This window comes from Agelaius phoeniceus, chromosome 18, assembly GCF_051311805.1.
Source record: "Agelaius phoeniceus isolate bAgePho1 chromosome 18, bAgePho1.hap1, whole genome shotgun sequence".
NCBI classification, from domain to species: Eukaryota; Metazoa; Chordata; class Aves; order Passeriformes; family Icteridae; genus Agelaius; species Agelaius phoeniceus.
The window spans coordinates 3,349,660-3,373,186 of record NC_135282.1 but is presented as its reverse complement, the minus strand read 5'-3'; the positions used below and the strand labels follow the sequence as shown (position 1 = coordinate 3,373,186).

Sequence of the window (23,527 nt, the reverse complement as noted above, 5' to 3'; positions counted from 1 at the left end):
CCTTAGCTGTGGTACTCTTCAGCCACTTCTCAGCCAGATAGAGACAGAATTTCAGTGCCTGGACATGGTCAGGACCTTTTGAATGATTAAGAAAACAAAAAACAGAAGGGAAAGAAGTAAATAAATTAAGTTTTCATTAATCCTTCTAACACTATGTACTATATCAATTTTATTTTGAAGAATTAAACCTAGAAGCTATTTAAAACATTAGGAAAACTTTTTTGTCTAAAGAGCAAAAATTTATTTGAATTCAAGTAGCAGAGAAAGTGATTGAATTGGGTTGAAATATTGACTCTTGGTAGAAAACTTGTCTGAAGATGGTGTGAACATGGAGAAACTTCTGGCAGGACAACAGGGCCAGGCTGGGTGGGGCTTGGAGCAATCTGGTTTAATGGAAGGTGCCCAGGTTTGGGCTGCAAGGACCTTAAAGCCTTTCTAGGATTCTACAGAAAGAGGGCAAAAAGGATTTGATGGTGATGCTGTGATATCAAGTGGGTGTTTTTGCAGCCTATTGCTCCAAACTGGAGGCAGGAGGTGAATCCATTTCCACTCTCCAGCTTTGCTGGGGTGTTTGGGTGGGGTTTGCTTTGCTGGTGTTACTCAGATCATGGACAAAAGTTTGGGCTCTGCTTGTGCCAGTCCTTCCCCAGCCCTTTGCCACTCACCTGTGGGGAATTCCTGGGCAATCTTGTGAGCCATGGCCACAGCCCACTCTGGGTTGACTATGGCCAGCAGGTAGGACTGAAGGGCCTGCACAGTTTTCATGGTTTCCTTGTTAACAATGGAGGTGCAGCCGCTGCTTCTCATTTCCAATATTTTTGGTTTCAGTTTCTTTTCAAAGACATGGCGAGCTGCAGACATGTGGAAAGTATCCAGGGAAACCTGGGGAAGTGTCAGGGAGATGGAGAGTTGGCAGAGCTTCTCCAGTGAGGCCAACATCATGCAAAAGAGAAATGGAAATGTCTTTTTTTGGGGGTGTGGGGGAATAATATTGAAATCAATTCCTTCAAGCTGCTACTGTACCTTCATCAGTTTGGAAATCAACAGAAGGGTTGGGAAGGTTTCCTCACTGAGCTCTGCAGCTGAAAAGGAAAAGTTGCCTGTGAGAGTCTCACAATCCACTGGCAGCTTCCTCTGTGGAATGAAGCACTCAGAGTTTATGTGCATGGGGAGGAGAGAAAGGATCTGATCCTCATGATCCCCTCTGGGCTGGCAGTGGCATGTGGGGAGAAATCTTGGAGGTCCTAGGAAAGAGTTTGAGGACAAACCCTGCAATGTCTTTATCATCTGAGCTCCTCTGGGCAGCAATTTGGGAGCACAAGAAGTGCTTTAGGAGCAGTTGGGATGAAAATTAATGAAATATTAATTTATTGCATGAATGAAATATTCGAGTTCATATACAACACAAACCTGGGGCACTTTGAAAGTCAGAGAAAGGGAATTTGAGATCCTGAACTTACAAATAATGTTCCAGAAACACTGGGGAGTCCTGAAGAAGAGCAGGTGAAAGGGCAGCCTGGTGTGAGCAGCTGGGGCCAGGGGAATCATCTGCTCCAAAACATATTGGTGTTCCAGGTCCACTGGTGGAGAAATCCTGGTGTAGGACTTGAGGTGTTTGAGGAGGCTCAAAGCCTAGGGGGAAAAAAATTATATAAATCACTGAGAAATTACCAGAAATCACCTTTTTCAGGCTGTTTTCTGAGGGAAAGATGTGTGCATGGAATAATTAATTGAATTTCAAAAGTGCTGAGTGGCTCCATCAATAAATAAACAAAGCAGGATTGAGGTGCCATTGGCAAGGTCCCACATCTGGACACACCTGGCTCAGCTGGATGCTGGTGTTCTTCTCATCAGCACTTTGGATCACTCTCAGGACAATTTCCAGTGTTTCATAGTCATAAGGATCCAGCTGTTGAAAATAATCATGTTTTATAAGGTTTTACATGATTTGTCTTATAAAAACACACAAGTATGTTGATTTTTTTCCCAATTTTAATACCCAATTACTGTTTCTTCAGTGTTATGTTGGTAAAAGCATCATGACATAAATCTCTTAAATCCTAAAAAAGGCATCAGAGTTATAGAGAAAGACCAAACAATAAGTTTGGAAACAAAAGAAACCCCAAAAAACTCACCCCACAAAAACCCCAACCCTCCAAAACACAAAATCAAACCCCAGCCAAACAAAACCACCCCCAACATAGCATTTTTAACCTATTTTTAATGTAGAACTCTTCCAGTGTAGTTAGAAATGACTTTGTTTGATTTTCTGGCTTTTTAAGGGAAGTGGGGGTAAAAGACTCCTGCCTCTCTTTTGAGAAAATCAGAAATGTGGCTGTCGTTTCTTTTGTAGAGAAGCAAAAAACTGAACCTTAACATTTACAAGCTTTAAGAAAATTTAGAAAAAACCACAACCTTTTCAGTTTCTGTGGAATTATTCCTCTGTCATTCAAGTGACATGCAGCAATTCCTAGCTGTAGATTCCAGGAATGTGGCTGTGTTGGTTTTTTGTTTTATTTTAAATATTTTTTTTACCTTGTACAATATTTAAGTGACATGCAGCAATTGTTAGATGCAGGTTCCAGGAACATGGCTGTGTTGGTTTTTTGTTTTATTTTATTTTATATTTTTTACCTAGTACAATATTCAAGTGACATGCAGCAATTCCTAGCTGTAGATTCCAGCAATGTGACTGTGTTGTTTTTTTGTTTTATTTTATATATTTTTTTTTACCTAGTACAATATTCAAGTGACATGCAGCAATTCCTAGCTGTAGATTCCAGCAATGTGGCTGTGTTGTTTTTTTGTTTTATTTTATATATTTTTTTTTACCTAGTACAATATTCAAGTGACATGCAGCAATTCCTAGCTGTAGATTCCAGGAATGTGACTGTGTTGTTTTTTTGGTTTATTTTATTTTATATATTTTTTACCTAGTACAATATTCAAGTGACATGCAGCAATTCTTAGCTGTAGATTCCAGCAATGTGGCTGTGTTGTTTTTTTGTTTTAGTTTATTTTATTTTTTTTACCTTGTACAATATTCAAGTGACATGCAGCAATTCTTAGCTGTAGATTCCAGCAAAGTGGCTGTGTTGGTTTTTTGTTTTATTTTATTTTATATATTTTTTACCTTGTACAATATTTAAGTGACATGCAGCAATTCCTAGCTGTAGATTCCAGGAATGTGGCTGTGTTGGTTTTTTGTTTTATTTTATATATTTTTTTTACCTTGTACAATATTTAAGTGACATGCAGCAATTGTTAGATGCAGATTCCAGGAACATGGCTGTGTTGGTTTTTTGTTTTATTTTATATATTTTTTTTTACCTAGTACAATATTCAAGTGACATGCAGCAATTCTTAGCTGTAGATTCCAGCAATGTGGCTGTGTTTTTTTGTTTTATTTGATATTTTTTTTTTTACCTTGTACAATATTCCACTGAGGCTCATGACCAGGTGCTTGGTGCTGTTCAGCAGAGGGATTATTTTCAGTGCTCTAGCCAGTAATGTGGCATGAGGTTGCCTCTCACTGCTTTCTGCAGAGTCATCTCCAGCATCATTTGTGTTTGAATTCTGGAGCAGAAGGGTTTCAATGCAGAGCTGCAGTGCAGCATCACTGTCCAGCATGAAAGTGCTAGGAAAGAACAGAATGGGATTTTCTCTGGGAGCTTTGGTGTCATCAAGGAGCTTCTTTCATCAGAAATAAATTAATGAATTAATCCAAGGCAGATGTATTCTAAATAGATTTTTTTTTTCTTTTTAAGAAGAGTTTGCATTTTATATTAATTAGGATTTACTTAAAGCAAAAGAGATCTCAGTGGCCATGGTTGTTTTTGCAGCAATGGATTTCATGGAATCAGTACCTGCAGTAATTCAGGATGAGAGCTGTGTCCACTCCTGGGTTCTGTACCAGCACTCTTAGGAGCTCTTTCTTCCTTACTGGTGGCTGTCTAAACACAGTCTCAAAAGAAATCTGCAGATAAAACCACATTCATCTGCTCAAGGGACTCCTTTAGACAAAACAAAGCTAATTCCTTACACAGTGAAGCTCTGACTTCTTTTAGTTCCAATCCAGACACTTGCAGAGCAGGAAAAAGCAGTGGATTTGCTGATTATCCCCTGTGTCAAATAATACTCAAGAACTTAAATTTTCTTTTTCAGCCCCCTCAATTATTGAATTTCCATTTTTCATGTTTATTTATGCAGACAAGCAGAATGAAAAACCAAAAACAAAACCCCAGCTTTGCTTACATTTGAATGGTTAATCTGCCTAAAAACTCACACACATCTCAGATTATATTGCTATTATTAACTGATTAGTTAATAAAGCCCTAAAATAAGTAATAAATAAAAACTTACACCAAATTTACCATAAAAACTCACACACATCTCAGATTATACTGGTATTATTAACTGATTAGTTAATAAAGCCCTAAAATAAGTAATAAATAAAAACTTACACCAAATTTACCAAGCTGGATGCCCCATTCTGCATCAATAACCAATTCCTGGAATTTTCTCTTTTCTTCTGCTTCACCATATTGGTCAGCAAGCTCTGCTCCCACCAGAGCCACTGCCTAGAAGGAAGGAGAAAAGAAGTGAATAAAAGTTTAAGAAATAATTTGAAAATTGGGAATCCTGAGGGCTAAACCCTTAGAGGAACTTCAAACAATTCATAAATGATCACACACCTGTGTAAAATGAAAATAAACCTCAGGGAAGGTGTCAGGACCAGCCCACCTCCTGAGCTGGCAGCTCAAAGCTGCTTGAAAATTTACTTTCTCTAAAATATTTTCCTAACATTGTAGAAAGTAATACAAAAGGTATTTTTTAGGCATTTTCTCAGAATTTGCATTACTCTCCCATCCCATTTCTTTACTTCTCATCTTCCTTTATATTTTAATATTCACTCATTCCATTCTTGAGAGCTGCTGCCAGAGAACAACTTATCCAAACTATAACACAGATATCAATTATGATGGGATTGAAATAAATCATCTCAAGCTTTGGAATAAATTCTGATGAGGTTGAAAATCCCATTAATATTGACAGCAACTTCCCACTGTGGTAGAGGCAGCTCCTCCCCCAGGCCCCTAAAGGATGGATCTCTTGAATATTCTCTGTTTGCTGAAGAAACTCCAGGCCTTGGGAATTTACCAAAACTTTTCTGTAATTCTGCCACGAGTTGTTTATGACCTCCCACAGCTTATTGAACATTTCTTCCTTGGGTAAAACAGTGCAGTAGCCCAGGGCCAGGTTCTGATCAATGACACGGGAGTTGAACACCTGTGGTTTGGGGAAAAATGATAAACTTTAGGAATTTATTTAATTTCTTCAATAGGTCTCTTTGTATCAAGTGTAACTCAGGGAAAAATACTCCAGAATTTAGACAAATATTGGGTCTCTAAGCTAGGGAGGAAAAAGAATAAAAATGCATTTCAGGATTTAAAATTTAACATCTGAATATCCTGAAGCCAGTCTGAAAGTGACTTCCCTTAGTTTAAGCTGCCTTAGAAGATGCTAAATTTCTGCAGGTTTTGCACAGAGCTTTTGAAAACCTGCCCCCACCTAAGGAAACTCCCAATCTAAACAGCTCCAGGATTCCAAATGAGACAGGGAATACCTACAGATCCTAAAGGCCATTACAGCCCTTTGGGACCCTAAAGGATCCCCCAAAGGTGAGGCTCCCACTGTCCAGAACCTTCCAAGCAGAGCAAATTGAGCAGGAACAGCCCCAGAGGGGCTCAAAGACTCTTTGGAAAAGGCTCTTCAGGGAGGTGCTTGAGACACCCCTGCTGAAGGAGTTTAAAATGTGGATCTCAGGACACTTTGGGATGGACCTGGCTTCAGTTTAAGGGCTGGGCTCCAGGATCCTTTCAGTCTTTTCCAACTGAAACAATTCCATGTGGCTGCCAGGCAGAGCAGAAGTGGCTCCCCCACATTTCCAGGGGATTCTTACCTTGTGTAGTAAGTTCAGGACAGAGGTTTTGATTACTGAACTGCTCCTCTCCTTCAGAGCTATGAGGAAGCTTCTGGTTTCAGTGAGTAGCAGATCATTGTCATGTGGCTGTTATAGAAGAAAACAGCATCTCATTAAAAAGAAATTCTAAATCTTCAACTTCTTGTCATTTATAGAACAGTAGGAGGTGCTACAATAATTTTATTTTCAGGTTTATTTAAGGCCTCACTAAGATTTCTTCTAGACAGAAAAGGATTTCTGTTTTCCAAGTGCTTTTGAACTGAGGAATGTTTCTTGAATATTCTACTCGTGACTTTTCCCATATTAAAACAACATGAAGGAACAGAGGAAACCATGATTAGCACTCATTCTAGTCTCTGCAGGAAAGTCAGGAATAAAAGCTCAATTCTGAACACATTTTGCAAAGGGAGAGGACCATGAAAAACTGGGAAGAAACCACCAGCTCCTTTCATAAACTGATCAAACATCTGATCAAGTGGTGCTAATACAAGGTCATGGTGAGAGCCTTAGAGATTTAATTCTCTAAATCCTTGGAGAACTGTTCTAAACTTGCCAGAAGTCACCTTTTGACTGGGGGACAGCTCCATGGTGTTGGAAATGCCATGCTGGAGGCAGGAGCCAAAGGCACAGACTGTGAGCTGCAGGAGCAGCTGGAACTGGCTGCACTCCAGCAGGTTCTGCACTGCTGCAGAGAAGGGAGATCCAACAGGCAGCAGGAAGTTGTGTCCTGGAAAATATTTCAAAAACGACCCCAGAAAGTAATTATGAACCACATTGTTCTGGGAGTTAATATCAGAGCAGTTTCTCTTTTCTTCATTAGAGTTATGACTCAGGGTTTGCCTTAATTCCCTTTAAAACCTAAAATTCTCAGGGCTTTTAATTTAATACAGATTCCAATTTTAGTCCAAAATCCATGAATTTTTCACCAGAATTTGTCTTCTTGGACAGGCCTTGATGATCTTCACTCACAGTGGTAGAACTGTCCTGAAGCACAGGTTTGGAGATGCTCAAAAATCCCAGGGTGGGAATTAGTACCCAAAACTGGTGATTTCTGTGCTCAACCAAACCACCCCCTAAAATATGGCCTTAATGGGAACATTTAGGCACCTGTAAAACCCCCCATGAGTCAGTCATGCCTGTGTGGGGTGAATTTAACCCTCATGTTTTGCAGGGGTCTCTTTAGACTTTCATTGTGGTGGATCTGCCCTCATGCCCCTGGAGCTGGGTGATTTTTAAGGTCCCTTCCCAGCCAAGCAAGGTGTGATACCTTCCATGAATGTTCTGTGTGCCAGGCTTTGAGACTCCAGGGGGTACAGCTTGTCCTCTGAAAGACAGAAAATGTCATCAACAGCATGCCAGGAACCCTGCACCAGCAGCAAGTCTGGGAGAACCCTAAAATACCACAGGACAGGACATAAAATAGAGACATGTCAACCCCAAGAGCCATTGATGCTGCTTTTAACTGTGCCTGCTCAGAATTTGTTTTTTAGGAGGGAATATCTTTCAGGCTCACAAAGGAATCCAACAGTTTTCAGTAACTACTTTGTGTGTGAATCCCTGGCATGGGACAGTCAACATGAAACTCTTCATCTGTGGAAACAGGAACCAAACCCAAAGTCATCTTGCCATTCTACACCCTCTGATGGGTGTTTCTACCATGACTTTGTCTAACTGAGGTGATAATTTCCCCACATGAAGGGAATTATTTCCATTTCTAGATAAAAATCAGTGAGAAACACAGATTTTCCATTGTGTCAGTGTTGAGGAGAAGAAGCTTACCAGAGATAGGCAGAAGAGCAGAAATGAGTTCATATGCAACTGGAAGGGATGTCTGAGGATCCAGGACTATCCCATCTTCTTTAAAGAAATCATCATAAGTCCACTCTTTGTAAGGGTCTTTATCTCCTCCAGAAGATGTTGTCTGGGTAGGAGCATTGTCAAAAGCACACACAGAAAAAGGCAGAGTTAATGAGTCCACTAACAGGTCTCTGGTTTGGAATACAGGAATAGAACATGATGTTCTATTTGAAAGTAGTAATTCTGGTAAATGGCCAGTGGCAAAAAATCCATTTCCTACCTAGAGTGGGCACATTTGTCTTTCACATTGCAGCTGTTTAGTTGTAAAGCCAAAATGTACTCTTATTCAATTTAATGGAGGCTTTCATAAACATTCTTGGCCAAATTTCATAAGCAAACATTCTGCAAATGGGCCATTTTCTAGAAAAATAATATTTTGTGGATAAACAAGCCCAGCCACTCTGCTCTACTCCACTCCAGCTGTAAGAGCCCATTCATTTCAAGTAGCCTAAAGCACTGCTTGACCTAAACAGAAAACAAAGCTGCAATTCAAGAACTTGATCATCTTAAAGTTTTACAGAACTCTTGGGAAAGCTTTCACATAGTGTGGCAGGGGGGGTTTGGTTTTTAAATGGATGTATTTTCATGCCAGCTCTCTGCCAGTCCTGGTAGAAGCTGTTTGATAAAATCCCTATTTTCAGCAGGATTTATTGGACTGAAATGTAAATGGAGAATGCTACTTGTGCTTGTCCCACAGCTGGAATGCTTTTAGGACTCAAATCACTTTATTCCTTAAGCTGAAGAACACACAAATTCTAGGAAATTCTAGTTTGTTTTTATTTTTGGAATTTTTTTTGTTGTTGTTAATGGCTTTTTGATTTAGGAGTGCTGGAGAAATGAGAGGGAAAAGAATAGATGCAGTGAACAGCACAGAAAATACCTCTGCTGTAAATTCATAGCTGTCCATTTGGCATTGTCCATGAATTTCCTTGGCAAGTGAAGTGTATTTACACAGTTCCAGACAATCCAGCACTAAATCTGTGAAAATATTGAGATCATTAGCAGGAATGGAAGGTTCACCTGTCCAATTAAAAGGAAACAATATTGCAGCACCTGTTTTCACAAATGCAGGTCTAGAAATTCCCTTGGTTTTCAGGTTTATTGAACTCTGGTTGGAAAGCTGGGCTCCTAACACGAGCTAAAAATGGGAGCAGGAATTACCTGGGCTGCAGAGCGTGGCTGCTTGGCCAGCCAGCTCATGGAGCAGGGCTGGGAGGTCCATCCCAGCAGGAATGATCATTGGAACATCAGCTCCCAGCATGTGGCAGAGCCTTTGGCACACTGCAAACAGCAGCTTCCCTGTCTTTTCATTCCAGCTGTTTTCATAGAACTCCCTATATTAAGAAAGAAAAGGATGTTAAAAAGGAAAAGCCAGTAATTCTTAGTGTTTTTACTTAATTCTGTTCTAATTATTTAACTAAACAGAAAACCCTTTCCTTTGCTCTTCAAAAAGGGGCAGAAACAGTTCAGAGAAGCCCATTAAAAGTGATGATCTTGAGAAGCTCTGCAGTTTTACCTGCATATCTTGACAGCCACTTCCACTTTGCCCTCATCCAGGGCTCTCAAGGCCAGTTTTTCTCCCAGTTCATGCTCTGAGACTTGCAGGAGCAAAGCCAGTCTGTACAGCCTGGATGCAGTGGGAGGGGTTTGGGGCTTGCCACCCTCTGAATTACAATTCACTGCTTGCACATTCCTAGGCTTGGATGCAGATCTGGCACGTTCATAAGAGCTTATGTGAGCCTCAAGAAGTGCAGATATCACTGAGGGGTTCCTGTATTCCTCATCTGAGAGAAAGATACCAAAATACTCCTGTAACAACAGAAAATAATCATGTATTTATATCCATGTAACTTCCTTTAATTTGCTTTTTTTGCCTACTGTCCTGAAATCTTCATAAATTCTTACAGCACTCTAGCATGAACTCTTTGAAGTGTTAGTAATTGAGGCTTTAGTGACAGTATCTAATTTTTGGTTTAAATAGACACCTAAGTTCTAATTGGGAACTTCCCCAGATTAGGTTAAATTGCTAGATTAGGCTTAGAACCAATTTGAAGTCAGTAATAAAATCAACCTTTGCATGCACGTTGTAAATACAATTCATTTTTAATATGATCCATGTGATAAGAACAATTGGAGTAACCACAGTAAATGAAAAAGGATTTAAAACAATAAAAATACCCACCTGCAGGGCAGCAAGTGTTTCAAACAACTTTAAGTTTTCTTCACATTCGTATTTCTTCACAGGATTGTCTGTTGGAGGATAAAAACAATTAGATTTTGATTGCATTTACACAGGGAAGATGTTGAAGTTGTACCTTTACCTTTTTGAATGCTGCACCAGAATTTGAGGACTTCCACCAGTGTCTTAGTCACAAGCATTTGTGGCTTTTGCTGCAGGAAAGGAAGAGTTTGGTTTTTTTGGTTAAAATGTTGCCAGAACAGACTTGTCTTCAGCTCTTAAAGCACAATGCAAAGTTCCACAAACTTCTTAAGGAGCAGTTACCAAGTCTAAGGCACAACCAGTTGAAAAGCAAAGTTATTTTACATGTTAATCTTTATAGAACAGTAAATATTTTATAGGTGTAAGATGTGTTTACTCCACAGTCTGTCAGCTCTCACAGGAAATATCCACATCCCCCCTTTCCAGAATAACTTGTGTGCACACTTTGGGGTGGGAAAAGCCTTGGTACCTCCTCAGGATCCTCTGCCTTGCTCTGTAACACCAGTCTTCCCCACAGAGTCAACCTCTCTGCAACTTCCTCAGCCTTGGCAAGAGGCAGAGATTTTAACAAAGTCAGAGACTCCTCTTCCTGAGGGGAGAAAAAGAAACAAACAAAATTAGAGCAGAAATAGTGAAAAGGAAAGGGCATTTGCATTTGGAAAAGCTGAGTTATGTGTAGATTCTTGTTCTGCTGCAATGGCTGCACAATGGCCATGAGGGTAAATAACAATACAGGAAAATGTGTAGAGACTTCAATTCCAAACTCATCTGGTGTATTGCACCCTATTCTGCCACAAAAGAAGAATAAAACTCTGACAAAGAACTCATTTTCAATGCTAAACATTGCTGCTAAGGCACTTAGGCATCAAATTAACAATTTAAATTAAAAATACTTCTACAAACTGCTTATAAGATTTCAGCAAACTCGTCCCTGCTTTGTCAAGAGGCCTCAGTGTCTGTAAATTCCAGGATCAACTGCCATGAAGGATTTCCCTACCCTTCCTTTGGCAATCAGGTCCATCATCCTCAGGAAATACACTTCCCCAGTGGGCAGCAGGTAGGCTTCCACAATTTTTAAGGCATCCTCCAGGCAAGTGGGGGTGTCTTGTTTGAGAATGTATCTGACAAGCCTCTGTAAGAAAACAGAAAAGGACTTTAGTTTGTGGATGTCCAGGATAACAAAGGAATTAGTTTATACAAACTACTTTACCAGTGGAATTGTTCAGTTTGTATCAAGTTACCTGGAAGCTTAAAACTTCTTTATCTAAAGAAAAGCTGACTGAAATGTAAGTGGGAGAAAACAGGGTTGGGGACTGAATTAGCCTGGGAACTCTGAGAATTTGTCTGGTGGTATTGAGGAATTTCTCCAGAAATATTCATGTCTTCTAATGAAGGGGACATGTTAAAAAACCCAACTCAAATGGTAAAAATAAATCACCAAGTGTTGTTCACTGCTGTTCACCTTTGGAGAAATCTGAACTCTTGGTAACTTACCATTATCATCTGCTTGTCCTTCAGAAGATTGGTGTCCCTTATCCCATAGGCTCTCAAGAGCTTCTTCATCTCCATCAGTCTGTAACTTTCCTGCAGTAACTTCACTCTGGGAACAAATTCAACCCTCATGAATTCCTTTGCTCCCCCCAGCTGTGGGATGTAACCACCACCCCACACCACACACACACAGTATTTCCCCAGCCAAGAGGATGCTGCTTACTTGGCATGATTCATTTCCAGGTGCTGCCTGACCAGCTGCTCCACTGCTGCACTCCATGGCACCACAGCCCCATGCATTATCTGCAGCACTGCATCAAATTTCAGCTGCAAAAAGGACACAAACAGCTCACTTGGCAAAATAAATCTCAAACTAGTCCCTTGAAGTATTGTTCATGTGTGGCTGATCCCTTTAGGCAAGTATTTTATTTCCTTGCCCAATCTTCACTTGCATAAAGGGCTTCATATGATTGTCAAGTTCAATTAGAAAATGATTGCAGTCATTCATGACTCTCTGGTTCCATATATATTAAAATTGGTGTGTTTTCCATGTGATGACATCACAGCTACACTTATATCCTCAAAATATACCACAGGGGAGATGGCTAAAATAGAATAAGAAGATAAGATCATAACATACTATCTTCTCTTCATGGTACTCATTAAAAATGTACTCAGAGCATTACATAAAAATCATCTTTTGCTCTGAACTGATGTGCTGGGGTCCCTTGGTGCCTTTCATGGCACAGACTCACCTCAGTGTCAGAGATGCAGCCAATGACAGCCACTGCCTTGGCCTCCCAGGCAGTTTCAAAGACAGAAATGGATCGTGTCCGACAGCGCTCCAGCAGCTCCTGGGTTTAATAAAGGTGATCAGAACACTTGAAATCAGAAAAGACAGGAGTTCTCATAATATGAACAAAGTGTGAAGGTTTCTGGGCATTAAGGGATTGTTTCATAACTGAAATGGTGACTATCATTAAGTTCATTGACAGGAATAGGATTAATCTAAAAGCTGGGCCTAAAATTCAGTTGTAAATTCAAACATTCATCAGACTTGGCTTCTGCTTCCTGATGTTGAAATTTCTTCAAAAGGAAGAAAATATGGATACCTTGACATACTGTAGAAGCAGCTCATCTTTCTGCAGGTTGTGTTCACACAGGTAGGGCTTTATAAACTTCTCCAAAATTGATGGGACCAGCTCTGGTGCCAAAATTTTATCAAGCATGCGAAACACAAGAGTGGCTGCATTTTCCTGGGCAGCAAGTGGGAAAAGGCCATGTTAGAACCTCCCTCCTGTCAGTGCAAGGCCATTTTCATCCCTGATACATAACCCAACATCCAGAGGCCACTGAAATCAACTGAAAGATTTCCCTCTTTTGAGTCTTTAGATTTAGAATCTTTAAAGAATCCCTCTCTAGCTCAAATCAACCCTTTCATCTACAAAGCTTTTCTTGTTCAGTTGTACTTTCAATTTCTCTGTAGCCAATCCTTGTTCCACAGTAGATGATCTGTAATAATCTGCAAACCACTGAGTTTGAGCCACAGCTTCTCAGTGTCTTAGGTTATATTTATGACCTGAATTGAAGGAAAATTTGTAACACAACTTCTCAAATAGTCCCAGCAGCTTATGGATGGAAATTGAACCCACATCCATCAGGATTTCTCTTTTGTCTGATTTTAAATTACATGCTATAAGATTCTCCTTTTCAGAACAACCTGAAAAGCACTTTTTCAAGTGTCTGCAGTGTTACCTTTTCAAAATCACAGAATGCCAGCCTGCAGTTGTATTTTCTGTACAGATCTCTCAATTCCTGTAAATCATTTACCAGCTTCTTTAACCTCTGTATCTCCTCACAGTCACCACACCTCTGAAACAGTGTTGAGAAGTGAAATGTTAGGAGACAAGGCCATTGAGAGGCTGTCATCTACTTCTTTTAAAATCATTAAACACAAGAAAATTGGAATTCTTTCCTTTCATGGAATGAGAATGCAATCTTCACCAAAGCCACCAGTGGTGTAATTATCCTCCACTCCAGCTCTAGCACACAGCAACTGTTTGAGGTTCCTTAGCAGCCAATTCTTGTCTTTGTTACATTTCTTACCAAAGGAGTCCACTTGCCAAAAGCTGTCACTCCCAGTTCACCTTGATTTCTACTTGTAAAAAAAATCTCTGCCACTTGGAGTCCATTTTCAGGCCAGTTTGCCTGTCCAAAAGAATTGATATTAGCAAACCATATGATACATCTAGAAATAGAGGATAGGCCAAGTTTCTGCAGTGTGGTTTACCTTGTCAGTTAATTCAAGGTTTCGAGCAGCTTGCTCCAGCCATTTTGCTAATATTTTCTGGAAAAAAAATACAGTTATAAGTAGCATTATGCTATCTATCAAAGTTAAATTTGCCATTAGAAGCTTCTTTCTAAAGAAATAATTTCAAATATAAATGCTAGGGAAAAGAATCTATTTGAAAGACAGAGGAAGAAGTTCCTGACATTCAGAAATCAGTAAAATCCTCTTAGTGTGAGAAAATGACAATTGACAGTTCTTAAGTCAGTCTCACCTGTCCATCTGGCACAACCCTTCTTGAGAAAGGGATCACAAAATTTTTAAGCCACACACAAAGTTCCTTCAAAGGAGCAGGGAAATGGATGGCATTGAGCAAATCCTTCAGCATCTTCTCATCAAAGCTGCTCTCAAAATCAGCCTAAAATATTAGACCAGAACAATTACAAATCCATGGAGTAAATGTTCATCTGGTACTCTGTAAAGCTGTTTTACTAATAGAAAGAGCCAGTAAATTTCACAAAGAGAAAATCTCAGTAGTCATAGACAGAAATTAAATTAGGTTCTGTTCAGTAAAACTAGAGTTTGGTCTTCTTAAAAAAAAGATCTAATTGAAGGAATTTCTTTACAAATAACTCTGTTCTATTACTGGCACACTCATTCTATGGTTCTGTCTTAGTGAGAAAACAGCAGACATGGAACTGAAAGTCCTGCACTAAAAAATAAAATAACAGCACACAAACACACACAATCTTAAATGTGGCATTCAGAGTAAGGAGTCTGTGTGATTATTTTTAAAGGATTTTAAGGCAGGCAGCAAACATCCACTGAATTCTGAGAGCTGTGCTTGCAAAAAAGTGAGGGGAAGATTACAAGCAGAATAAATCAAATTGCCATGACTCAGAAATATGAATTCTGACACCAGAAATACCAGTTTGTTCCTAAATCAATAAAAAGCCTCCTGAGCATCCAGGTGAGCAGGCAATCTTTGTGATAAGTGAGGAGATGCTGCCATGCACCTTTGCTTCTCTGAGGAGCTGTTTTGTAACAGCTCCTGTGAAATTGGGCTGGAAAATTGGAGAGATTTAACCCCTCCATGAATGCAGGGATTCTGGGCCACCTCCTCACCTGATGCCTAAGCCAGAGGTACTGTGCACAAGGCAAATTTCCTTCTTCCAGCTGAAAAACAATTATCTTGAACATGTCCTCGTTATTCAGGAATTCTGTCCAAGCAATGCCACTAAAAGTGAGGGGGAAGAGAAGCTTTGTTAAATGTCACTAACAAAGAAACTGGGGAGAACTTCAAAACCTCTCTGCCTAGTGCTGGATGTTGTAAGAAACAACAGGAGTGGTACTTGGGGTTTGTTATAAAACCACAATCCCTCCTACACACATTGAACCAAAAAATCCCAACTGTTTAAGTGGATGTGCAACAGATAATTTATGTTTTCAATGTATAGGATGACTCAACCTCTGCATTCTCCCATCTCCACAGCACAGGATGGGAAACTAAAGAGCTTGAAGTTCAATGAATTCATATTAAAAACCAAAAAATAATCTTAATTTCAGTGGTACAGGCTTAACAATCACAATTAAATTTACTATGAATCTCAAACACAAACCAACCTGAATTTCTCTAGTCCAAAAGCTTCACAGAATGTTGTAAGCCTTGCCTGAGCTCTCAACACCTGAATGCAGATGAGATTTAAGGTTAATATCTGGCTGAAGATATTGTTCTATTACATGATTAGAGCCCTGATTCTCCTGGAAGGAAGATGAGGCCAGTTTACAACAGGACTGAACAAAAACTAAAATGAAACTCCCAAAAGTACTTTAGGAAAGGTTCTGCCTTCAATTTATGGAGCATCTGAAACTGAATCTTTCTATGACTGAAGGAATGGCTTATTTCTGAATCTGTCATTACTGTGGTTCTCTTTCATACTATAAAATTTAATTTTGCTTAGATTTTTAAAAATTCAACAGTTTACAGTTCTAATCTGAAATTCCAGTTTGTAAAACTCTACATTACAATTGTTTATATGAGACTGTAGATCCAAAAAATTTGTCCTCACCTCAGCTATGGATACTGGAGCCCCATCAGATGGTGGAGCATTGGTTCTGTTATCTTTCTTCAAAATCTGAAAAAAGGACATGAAAGGGTTTGGCTGACAACTCCAAATGTGCCAGACAGGACTGTGAGTGCAGTAAAGACATGAGCAAGAAGTCAGGACCCTGTAAATTCCCTGTAAATTGAGATTTTACAATGTTAGATTGGATCTAACCTGGCCCAGTCTAACCTGCTTGGGTTTCTGCATAGATGGAGGATCAGACAGATCCTGTGTATCTCTCTGCTTCTGTTTGATAAGACTAAAATAAAACCAAAAAATGTGACCTACTTTGAGCTTCAGTTTGAAAATTAATATTTTAAAGGTACTTGAAAAAACTGCTACTCAAAACTAAACCCTGCTTTGTGATAGAGAAATAAAACTGTGAGCTCTTTCTTGCCCTTGAGCAATACCAAGAATGAGATTGGAACAAGAGGTGCTGCTTCTTCATGTCTGGTTACAAAGGATTTTTGTTTGGTTACACAGGATTTACAATGCCTTTACTTTTGCCTTTTGGAATGACTGTAACTGCTCTGTGCCCCTCTCAAGTTGTACAGAAGGGTGGAATAGCAGTTGAAGAGTAGAAGAAATAGAAATAAATCAAACCCTTACTCTGGCTTTAGCATAATTCAGCATTTCTCGAGTGGTTTCCTGCAGTGGCCAGGGAGCATGGATGCAGTAATTCACAACAAACTGGCTGTCCTGTGGGCATAAGGAAACAACTGACATTAATCCCAAGATCCTTTGAGTTGTTTTAGTAGGGAGAGAGGGTAGAAATGCAAACAAACCTGAATTTTCTGCAAATTTTCTTTGGCTTCATTGCCAAGATCCAGCAAGGCTTCCTGGCCATAACTCCCAAGAGAAGCTGAGGCCAGTTTCTCTAAAATAGTGTTTGCCTTTACTTTGTAGACAAGCTGTTGAAAAAAATAATACAAATATGGTGAGTTGTTTTCTAAGATAACATTCCACTGCCTTGGTAATATCTGTGATATTTTTAATACTTTCTGTTGGACTATATGGCAAGGACCTTCTCATAATTTCAGTTATACTCATTAATCTCTAATGAGTTTCTCATGAATGAACAACTCACCTCAACATCCAGTCCAAACTGAAGAGCAAAACTCTCTGCTTCAGTGAATTTGTGTTTGTGCAGTAAACGACTTAGTCTGGGGAGGAAATAAAATAAATCACTTCAATGTAAGTCCAGATTAAAAAAAAATAATAATACAATGGTTTTTCACAGAAACCAGTACCTATTTTCTGGCAAGGCTTCAGTTAAACTTCTCATCACTACTATAGAAACTGGGTCTTCAGAGGGCCTGAGGATGAGAGGGAATTCTGTGAATTTATCAACTCTTTGTGGGAGTAATCTGCCATTTTTCTATAATAATAAGATGGTTACAAACAAAATATGATCTTACATCTGATGCTTCTCATGAATTCCTTCCAAGAAGTGTATTGTATCCTGTAGTGAGCAATGACAGAAACCACCAGGGGAAATGAATTCCAAATAAATCCAGAGCATTTTTCTATGCTAAGAGAACTTTAAAAACTTCCCTCAGTTTTTAACAGCAGCAGGAACCACTGGCAGTGCTGTTAAACAGTGCAAGTGACCTCAGACTAAATTGAAATTGTTCACTTTGCTTCATAATAGGACATTTTTCTCTATCCTTTGGGGACATCACTTAATCTTTCTTTGTGTAGCTCCTGCATAGTTTCTAGCAGAAATTGGTTCTAACCTAACAAGAATAACTCACTACCCTCTTTAATATTTACACATATTAAGACAACTGCATTTCTTCAAAGAACAACAACAAAAAAATCATCAAAACCTACAGTGCAGATCCCACTTTGAACAAGGGAAGAAACAGGAGACACTTGCAGAGAGTAGAGCTGTTGCATAGTGGGCAATGCAAAAACCATGAGGCTTCTCATCTATTAAAAAACAAAAGGGAGAAAACAAACCAAGAAGTCAGAAATGGTTTTTTTTCTGGTGAGAGAGTGATATTTGCAGAAGCATTTCTGAATTCCTATGGAATTAGAAGGCAGTATTTGTAGGACTTTTTATGGAATGCAGATCTCCAGTCTGAGGAAGTTTAATGAAGCTTCAGATGTTGCCTCCCTCCCTCTCTCTAGGCCTATTATGTATAGGTTTAATCAGGTTTAATCAGATTTTTACAATTGCACAATGTCCATGCTGGTATTTGATTTCAGTTGAGTGCACTGACTGTGGCAGCAGGGATATTGTTCTGAAGCAACCTGGGAAGGGCTGGAAGACAATAATGGCAGCTGTAATGACAATAATGGCAGCTGTAATGACAATAATGGCAGCTGTAATGACAATAATGGCAGCTGTAATGACAATAATGGCAGCTGTAATGACAATGATGCATTTTGCTGCTCTTCCTTGTCTGCCTGCCTTAAAGAACCAAACAAATAAACCCCAAACCATCCAGAAAAACCCCAGCCAGGGCCAGCTTGGCCTGGACACCCCCACAAGAATCCCAACAGCCACAGCCTGAGATGTAAATGGCCACATTTCAGCTTGGATTTCAGCTCCTCAGAATTCTCTGTGCCCCAAATATTTTGCCACCTCCATCCCTCTCTCCCTTTTTTTTTTTCCTATGAGCAATTGCATCCCAATTAAGGAGCAGAACACAGAACAGGAGATTTTTTTACCTGTTTGGCATCTGGCACTGTCATCACAATCAGTTTCACATTGGCAAGCCCTTGCCTAATGAATGAGAAAGAGAGAAAAGAAAGCAAAATTTGCTGTAGGAATCTGAGGTTAAAACTGTGAAATATTTTTGTTTCTTTGTTTTAGGAAATTTTGCATTCCATGACAACAAATCCCTTTATATTTTAATATATAGCTGAATAGTTTCTAGCACTTTCTCACACTTTAAAACAGCAGTTACACTTTGTCACACATTCTGTTTAATCTTAGTTTTTAAGAAAAGGAATTTCTAACAAGGACATGATGTTTTGCAGCAGCATCTGGGCCAAAACAATGAGATATTTCATAGAAATCACAGCACCAGACAACATTTCACTTCTCAGGGTGGGTGCTGGAATAACTCTTCACTTACCATGTGACTTGAGAGGAATCTGACTCAGTAGTGAGAAGAAATTCTTCAATATGTATTAAAGGCCAATCCCAAATTAGAGTGAGGGAATAAATATCCCACGTGCTTAAGATGTTCTAGATTAAAAAAAATCAGAGATGAGTTTATATTTTCCTCATAGAAGACAGGTTTTGAGCAAAATACTATATTTCTTGGCTTAAATAATGAACAGGAGTAGAATGAAAAAAAAATACCACAGGAAGATCAAGATGCCCTTGATATAAGTAAATACAAATTTAAATAGAAATTTAAATAGAAATTATTTTTAATTTCTGTATTTATATACAGAAATTAAATTTCTGTAAACCTTCATTTTACAGAAATTTCACTTTAAACCTTAAAAAATATGTTTATAAGCTGGTTCAAGAGCATTGTACAGTGAAGATTAAAGGAAATCATTACCCATACCTCTGTATCCAAAACAAACAGCTGATTGTCAAGGACTTGAAGTTTTGCAGCACCTAAAAATATGAATATTCACATAAATTCATAATTTTTCTTGAGATACGTATCAGAAGCAAAAACACATTCAAATACACAACCAAGTATTGGAAACCTCATGGTTTAACCTCATGGAATTCCTAGGACTGTGGAAAGTTTAGCTTAATGTGAATTGTGATTTATGTAACTAAGTTAAACTGCAATTTTGGAGCCCACATTTTGGCTGTGCCTTTACAAAAATGTTCTGTTTGGTACATGTGAATTTATTAAAACCAATGAAACTAATTGAATCAATGAAAATGAAATTTAATGAAATTAATTTATTAAAAACAATGAAATAACCAAAAAAAGAGTACATTCTGCAATTAAATATGAAATCTACACTTGTCTATAAAAAGATAAAACCTCCTTTACCTTGGATCAGACTTGAATCAGCAAAACTTTGAGCAGCCACCAGGGCATTGGTGGGGTCCACTTCCCATTTGGAGAGCACATAATCCCCTTTACCCTGAGAGGAGAGGCAAAGGAAAATGGGGTCAGACAGGACATGTTTGACCACTGACTCCTTCTACCATTGATTTGTAACTTGGAAAGCTGCAAAACTCAATTTAACTTTAGTCCTCTACTGATCTTCAGAAAAAACCATTGATTTCTTTATTTTGAATTTATCATTTTTCCCTTCTCCTTTCAAGGCCAGCCTTTGTTGCAGTGATTGTTACACTCAGCAGTTTCTGGCTCTTGGAAAAACAGTATTTCCAAATATCCACGTTTCTTTCTCACAGAACATAAAAGCTGAATGAAATTACTCTGGGCCTACTGAGGAAAATCCCACTGAATTCAACAGCCTTCAAAAAAAATCAACTCAGAGAACTTATTTGCAAGTTTGCAAATGACATTCAAAGCAGGTCTATATTTTAATTTCTTTATTAGTTGCTGTATTTAATTCATGCTTAAAAGCTTTGTTGAATTAGACCTTGTTGTTTTAGCAGGCCTTGTTGAATGAGAAGCTGATTGGAAGATTCTTGCCAGCTTTGGTGTTGTCTGTGAGCCCAAGGATAAAATCTGTAAACAATCCAGCCTGTGCAGACCAGGAACTGGTGATTTCTAAGCTCAGAAACTCAGGGTGAAAATATTTTCCCCTCATCCATCACAACAAAGTCATTTTGGAAATGACAGCAGTTATTTCCTTATGAGAAAAACCATGGACAGGCTGCACAGGTGACAACCTTTAAATTGACAGTGAAGGGAATGAAAAGCAAAACAGTGCAAAAAAGCTGAAGAGCTGCTTGAAAAAGAGACACAAATTTCTGGAGACAAAGTTTGTTGCAGATCCAAAACTGCCATCACTGATCCCATGGAAATTGTTGGTGTTCTTAGTGCTTACCCCAATGATCAGATGGATTTTGTTCACTGAGCTGCTGATGACAAAATCCTGACAGCCCAGGCTGTGATGCTCTCCCGTGGCAATGAAAGTTGTCTTTATCTGTCCTTGTAACTTGTGGGTGGGAGAGCAGGGATGGCCACAAATGGGGAAGAAAAAGAGTTGGTTATAGAAGCAGTGGATAAAAATCTCTGCTCACTTCTACATGTACAGAAAAAGTAACAATCACAGCCATGAGGGGAATGATGGACTGGTAAATGGAATGCACAGAGCAAAGTTTGGTGACAAACCCTGCACTTTGAAGAATTTTGCCAGTTTTGCAGGTGTTTCTTACTTGCTTTGCTGTAGTCATGTCCATCTTCTCAATTGCTAAATATTAAAAAAAAATAAAATCAGTGTTAAATAAATTTTTCAAAATTTTAAAAAGGCAAAAAGGGAGTTTTTGAATACAGGTCTCCCTGTTCCAATGAAATCCCAAGGGGTCTGTAGCTCATCCTACCTTCCTGTGTTTTTCCAAGAGGGACACACATAATGCAGAAGCATCCATTGCTTGTGAGGATGAACAGGTGATAAACACCTAAAAAACCCAACAGAAATATTTCAAACTGAAGTATTCAAGAGCAAGTAAAGAGAAGACTTGCTTGTAAACAGGGCAGTGAAATAACTGACCCCAAAAAATCATCTGATCAATAGATGAAACTATTTTAAATGACAATTTTGTCATTTCTAACTAAGAGCAGAATAATATATATATGATATAATATCTTCTATTGTGACAGAACAGGGCTGGGAGCTCATAGGACAGAACCACTGAACTCTGATTGAAGAGAGAGGGAATTCTTCCTTTTTTAAGCCTTTTCCTATGTTTAACACAGTCTCAAAAGAAAAAGGTATTGAGTTCTGAGTATTTGTTTCCTATGGCTTTTGTAAAATAATTAGTGAGATAAAGAATCTTCTACAACTTTGCTTTGCATTGTGCACATAAAATTAACTTTTCTTTATGCTTTTCTGTATTATTTGTTTTGTAATCTCTTTCCGTGAGAGCAATTAAAGGAGAACAAAATCACAAAAATTCAGACAAAGGGAAGAAAAAAAATCATTCAGTTCTTACCTGCATCTGCATTATCTTTAACAAAAAAGAGATTTAAGTAGGTTTTTTCACTTGTAGATTGTTCAACCAAAATCTAAAATAGAAACAGCATAAAGACTATTATTCTGTATTTCACAAAAAAAAAAAGAAATGTTGATCATCAGTTCAAACTTTAAACTTTTTTAATGAAGGTTCTTGTTTATGCATGCCATTCCTAAATAGATTTTCCTTATTCATTACTCATGGGAACAGAAGTGCCCATTTCACCTGTTTAGTTAGAACATGTGGTCAAAAAGGCCAAGGATGTTTGTACTTTGGTATTTTGGAAAAATTATTTAAAAAACCTCCAGAAAGTCTGAGAACAAAATGTTCTGAGCAAAATTAAATAGAAAAGTTACTGTACCTTTGTTAGCAAGGTTTGTTTGGATGGGATGTGGATAAGATGTAAACTGCCACTTCTCTCACCAACCACAAGGAATTGTTTGTCTTGACACATACCCACCACATCCACGTTAGTGTCTGAAAAGATTCAGGGCAAAATGTCAGATGTTAAGATTTGGGTTTCATGAATAAATATTAACACAAGAACTGGACAACACTGTGTCCCAGATTTCTTCAAAAGTTATTTCTTCAAAAGTTTAGTCAGTTATTCTGACTAAATGAAATGTGGGAAGAGGCCTACAGGGACTGGTTTTGGTATCCAGTGAGAGCTTAGAAAGGATTCTAATGAAATTGTACTGAAACAGTTTATTGCTTTCAGAAGCCAAAATCACTTTTTATTATTTAGGTACTTGTTATAATGCTTCCCTTTACAGCCTAGTCAGACACTTGCTGCGTTTTCCAGTACAAACCAAGGTATTTTAAAAGCCAGTTTTCACTTGCCAAGTGGAATTCCAAAGGGAAGAACTCACCAAACTGGATGTGCATGAGAAGAGACAGCCCAGTGCTGTCCAGAAGTGCCACAGATCTGTCCACAGCAACAATGCTGCCATCCCTGGAGCTGCATGCCTGGAGCTGGGGGTTCACAGAGACCTGGCAAGGGAAAGGTTGTTTCACTCCAGAAAACACAACAAAAGAGCCCAGGCAGTTATTAAACAAAAAAGACAAATTAATTAAAGACAAAAGCACGGCTTTGACGGGCTGTACCTTCTCTGAAGATGTGATTTGCAGCAGGGTATCCACCTGGTACAAGGCAGTGCCACACTCCTGGCCCAGCCCCACCGGGAGCTGCCCGGTGTCCTCGTTCAGCAGGAGCTCGATCTCGTTCCACATCTTTGCCTGGGATAAACATTTCAGGAACACCTTGTAGAGCATACAGCTCTAAAATGTTACGTGGCTACAGGTAAGTTATTCGTTTTATTGCTGTATGGGGACGCTGTGTACAAGAAGCCTTGTGAGGATAAGGAGTTTATTTAAAGCCAAATGTGGATGCCGGCCTGGCTGAAGGCAGCTTGGGGAGAAGAGATTTCACCAACTAAATTCACTGCCAGTGGTCCCCACCATTCTGTGAGTGTCCCTGCTCACAGGGACACATTCCCTGCCCTCAGGG

General features: G+C 39.0%; 1 protein-coding gene across 1 annotated transcript in view; it reads right to left on the bottom strand.

Moving 5' to 3' along the window:
- Positions 1–23,422, bottom strand: part of KNTC1 (kinetochore associated 1) — a 32,385-nt gene extending 8,963 nt beyond the window's left edge. The window contains exons 1-48 of the mRNA XM_054646088.2: positions 23,125–23,422; positions 22,890–23,010; positions 22,382–22,497; positions 22,000–22,072; positions 21,388–21,465; positions 21,223–21,257; positions 20,892–21,002; positions 19,922–20,015; positions 19,475–19,527; positions 19,031–19,143; positions 18,621–18,675; positions 17,778–17,876; positions 17,363–17,406; positions 17,195–17,260; positions 17,032–17,107; positions 16,730–16,855; positions 16,554–16,643; positions 15,909–15,974; positions 15,463–15,524; positions 14,965–15,076; positions 14,114–14,257; positions 13,843–13,899; positions 13,659–13,760; positions 13,308–13,424; positions 12,665–12,808; positions 12,308–12,406; positions 11,776–11,879; positions 11,556–11,661; positions 11,059–11,193; positions 10,531–10,650; positions 10,162–10,231; positions 10,023–10,090; positions 9,357–9,649; positions 9,002–9,174; positions 8,721–8,818; positions 7,763–7,904; positions 7,251–7,307; positions 6,547–6,710; positions 5,963–6,070; positions 5,161–5,289; positions 4,464–4,580; positions 3,867–3,976; positions 3,427–3,637; positions 1,820–1,909; positions 1,461–1,632; positions 1,024–1,082; positions 666–882; positions 2–75 (exon numbers count right to left, since the gene is read on the bottom strand). Of these exons, the coding sequence (XP_054502063.2) occupies positions 2–75; positions 666–882; positions 1,024–1,082; positions 1,461–1,632; positions 1,820–1,909; positions 3,427–3,637; positions 3,867–3,976; positions 4,464–4,580; positions 5,161–5,289; positions 5,963–6,070; positions 6,547–6,710; positions 7,251–7,307; positions 7,763–7,904; positions 8,721–8,818; positions 9,002–9,174; positions 9,357–9,649; positions 10,023–10,090; positions 10,162–10,231; positions 10,531–10,650; positions 11,059–11,193; positions 11,556–11,661; positions 11,776–11,879; positions 12,308–12,406; positions 12,665–12,808; positions 13,308–13,424; positions 13,659–13,760; positions 13,843–13,899; positions 14,114–14,257; positions 14,965–15,076; positions 15,463–15,524; positions 15,909–15,974; positions 16,554–16,643; positions 16,730–16,855; positions 17,032–17,107; positions 17,195–17,260; positions 17,363–17,406; positions 17,778–17,876; positions 18,621–18,675; positions 19,031–19,143; positions 19,475–19,527; positions 19,922–20,015; positions 20,892–21,002; positions 21,223–21,257; positions 21,388–21,465; positions 22,000–22,072; positions 22,382–22,497; positions 22,890–23,010; positions 23,125–23,292 (5,238 nt within the window). The 5' untranslated portion in view covers positions 23,293–23,422. The remainder of the gene's footprint in view (position 1; positions 76–665; positions 883–1,023; positions 1,083–1,460; positions 1,633–1,819; positions 1,910–3,426; positions 3,638–3,866; positions 3,977–4,463; positions 4,581–5,160; positions 5,290–5,962; positions 6,071–6,546; positions 6,711–7,250; positions 7,308–7,762; positions 7,905–8,720; positions 8,819–9,001; positions 9,175–9,356; positions 9,650–10,022; positions 10,091–10,161; positions 10,232–10,530; positions 10,651–11,058; positions 11,194–11,555; positions 11,662–11,775; positions 11,880–12,307; positions 12,407–12,664; positions 12,809–13,307; positions 13,425–13,658; positions 13,761–13,842; positions 13,900–14,113; positions 14,258–14,964; positions 15,077–15,462; positions 15,525–15,908; positions 15,975–16,553; positions 16,644–16,729; positions 16,856–17,031; positions 17,108–17,194; positions 17,261–17,362; positions 17,407–17,777; positions 17,877–18,620; positions 18,676–19,030; positions 19,144–19,474; positions 19,528–19,921; positions 20,016–20,891; positions 21,003–21,222; positions 21,258–21,387; positions 21,466–21,999; positions 22,073–22,381; positions 22,498–22,889; positions 23,011–23,124) is intronic.
- Positions 23,423–23,527: the final 105 nt, after the last annotated feature.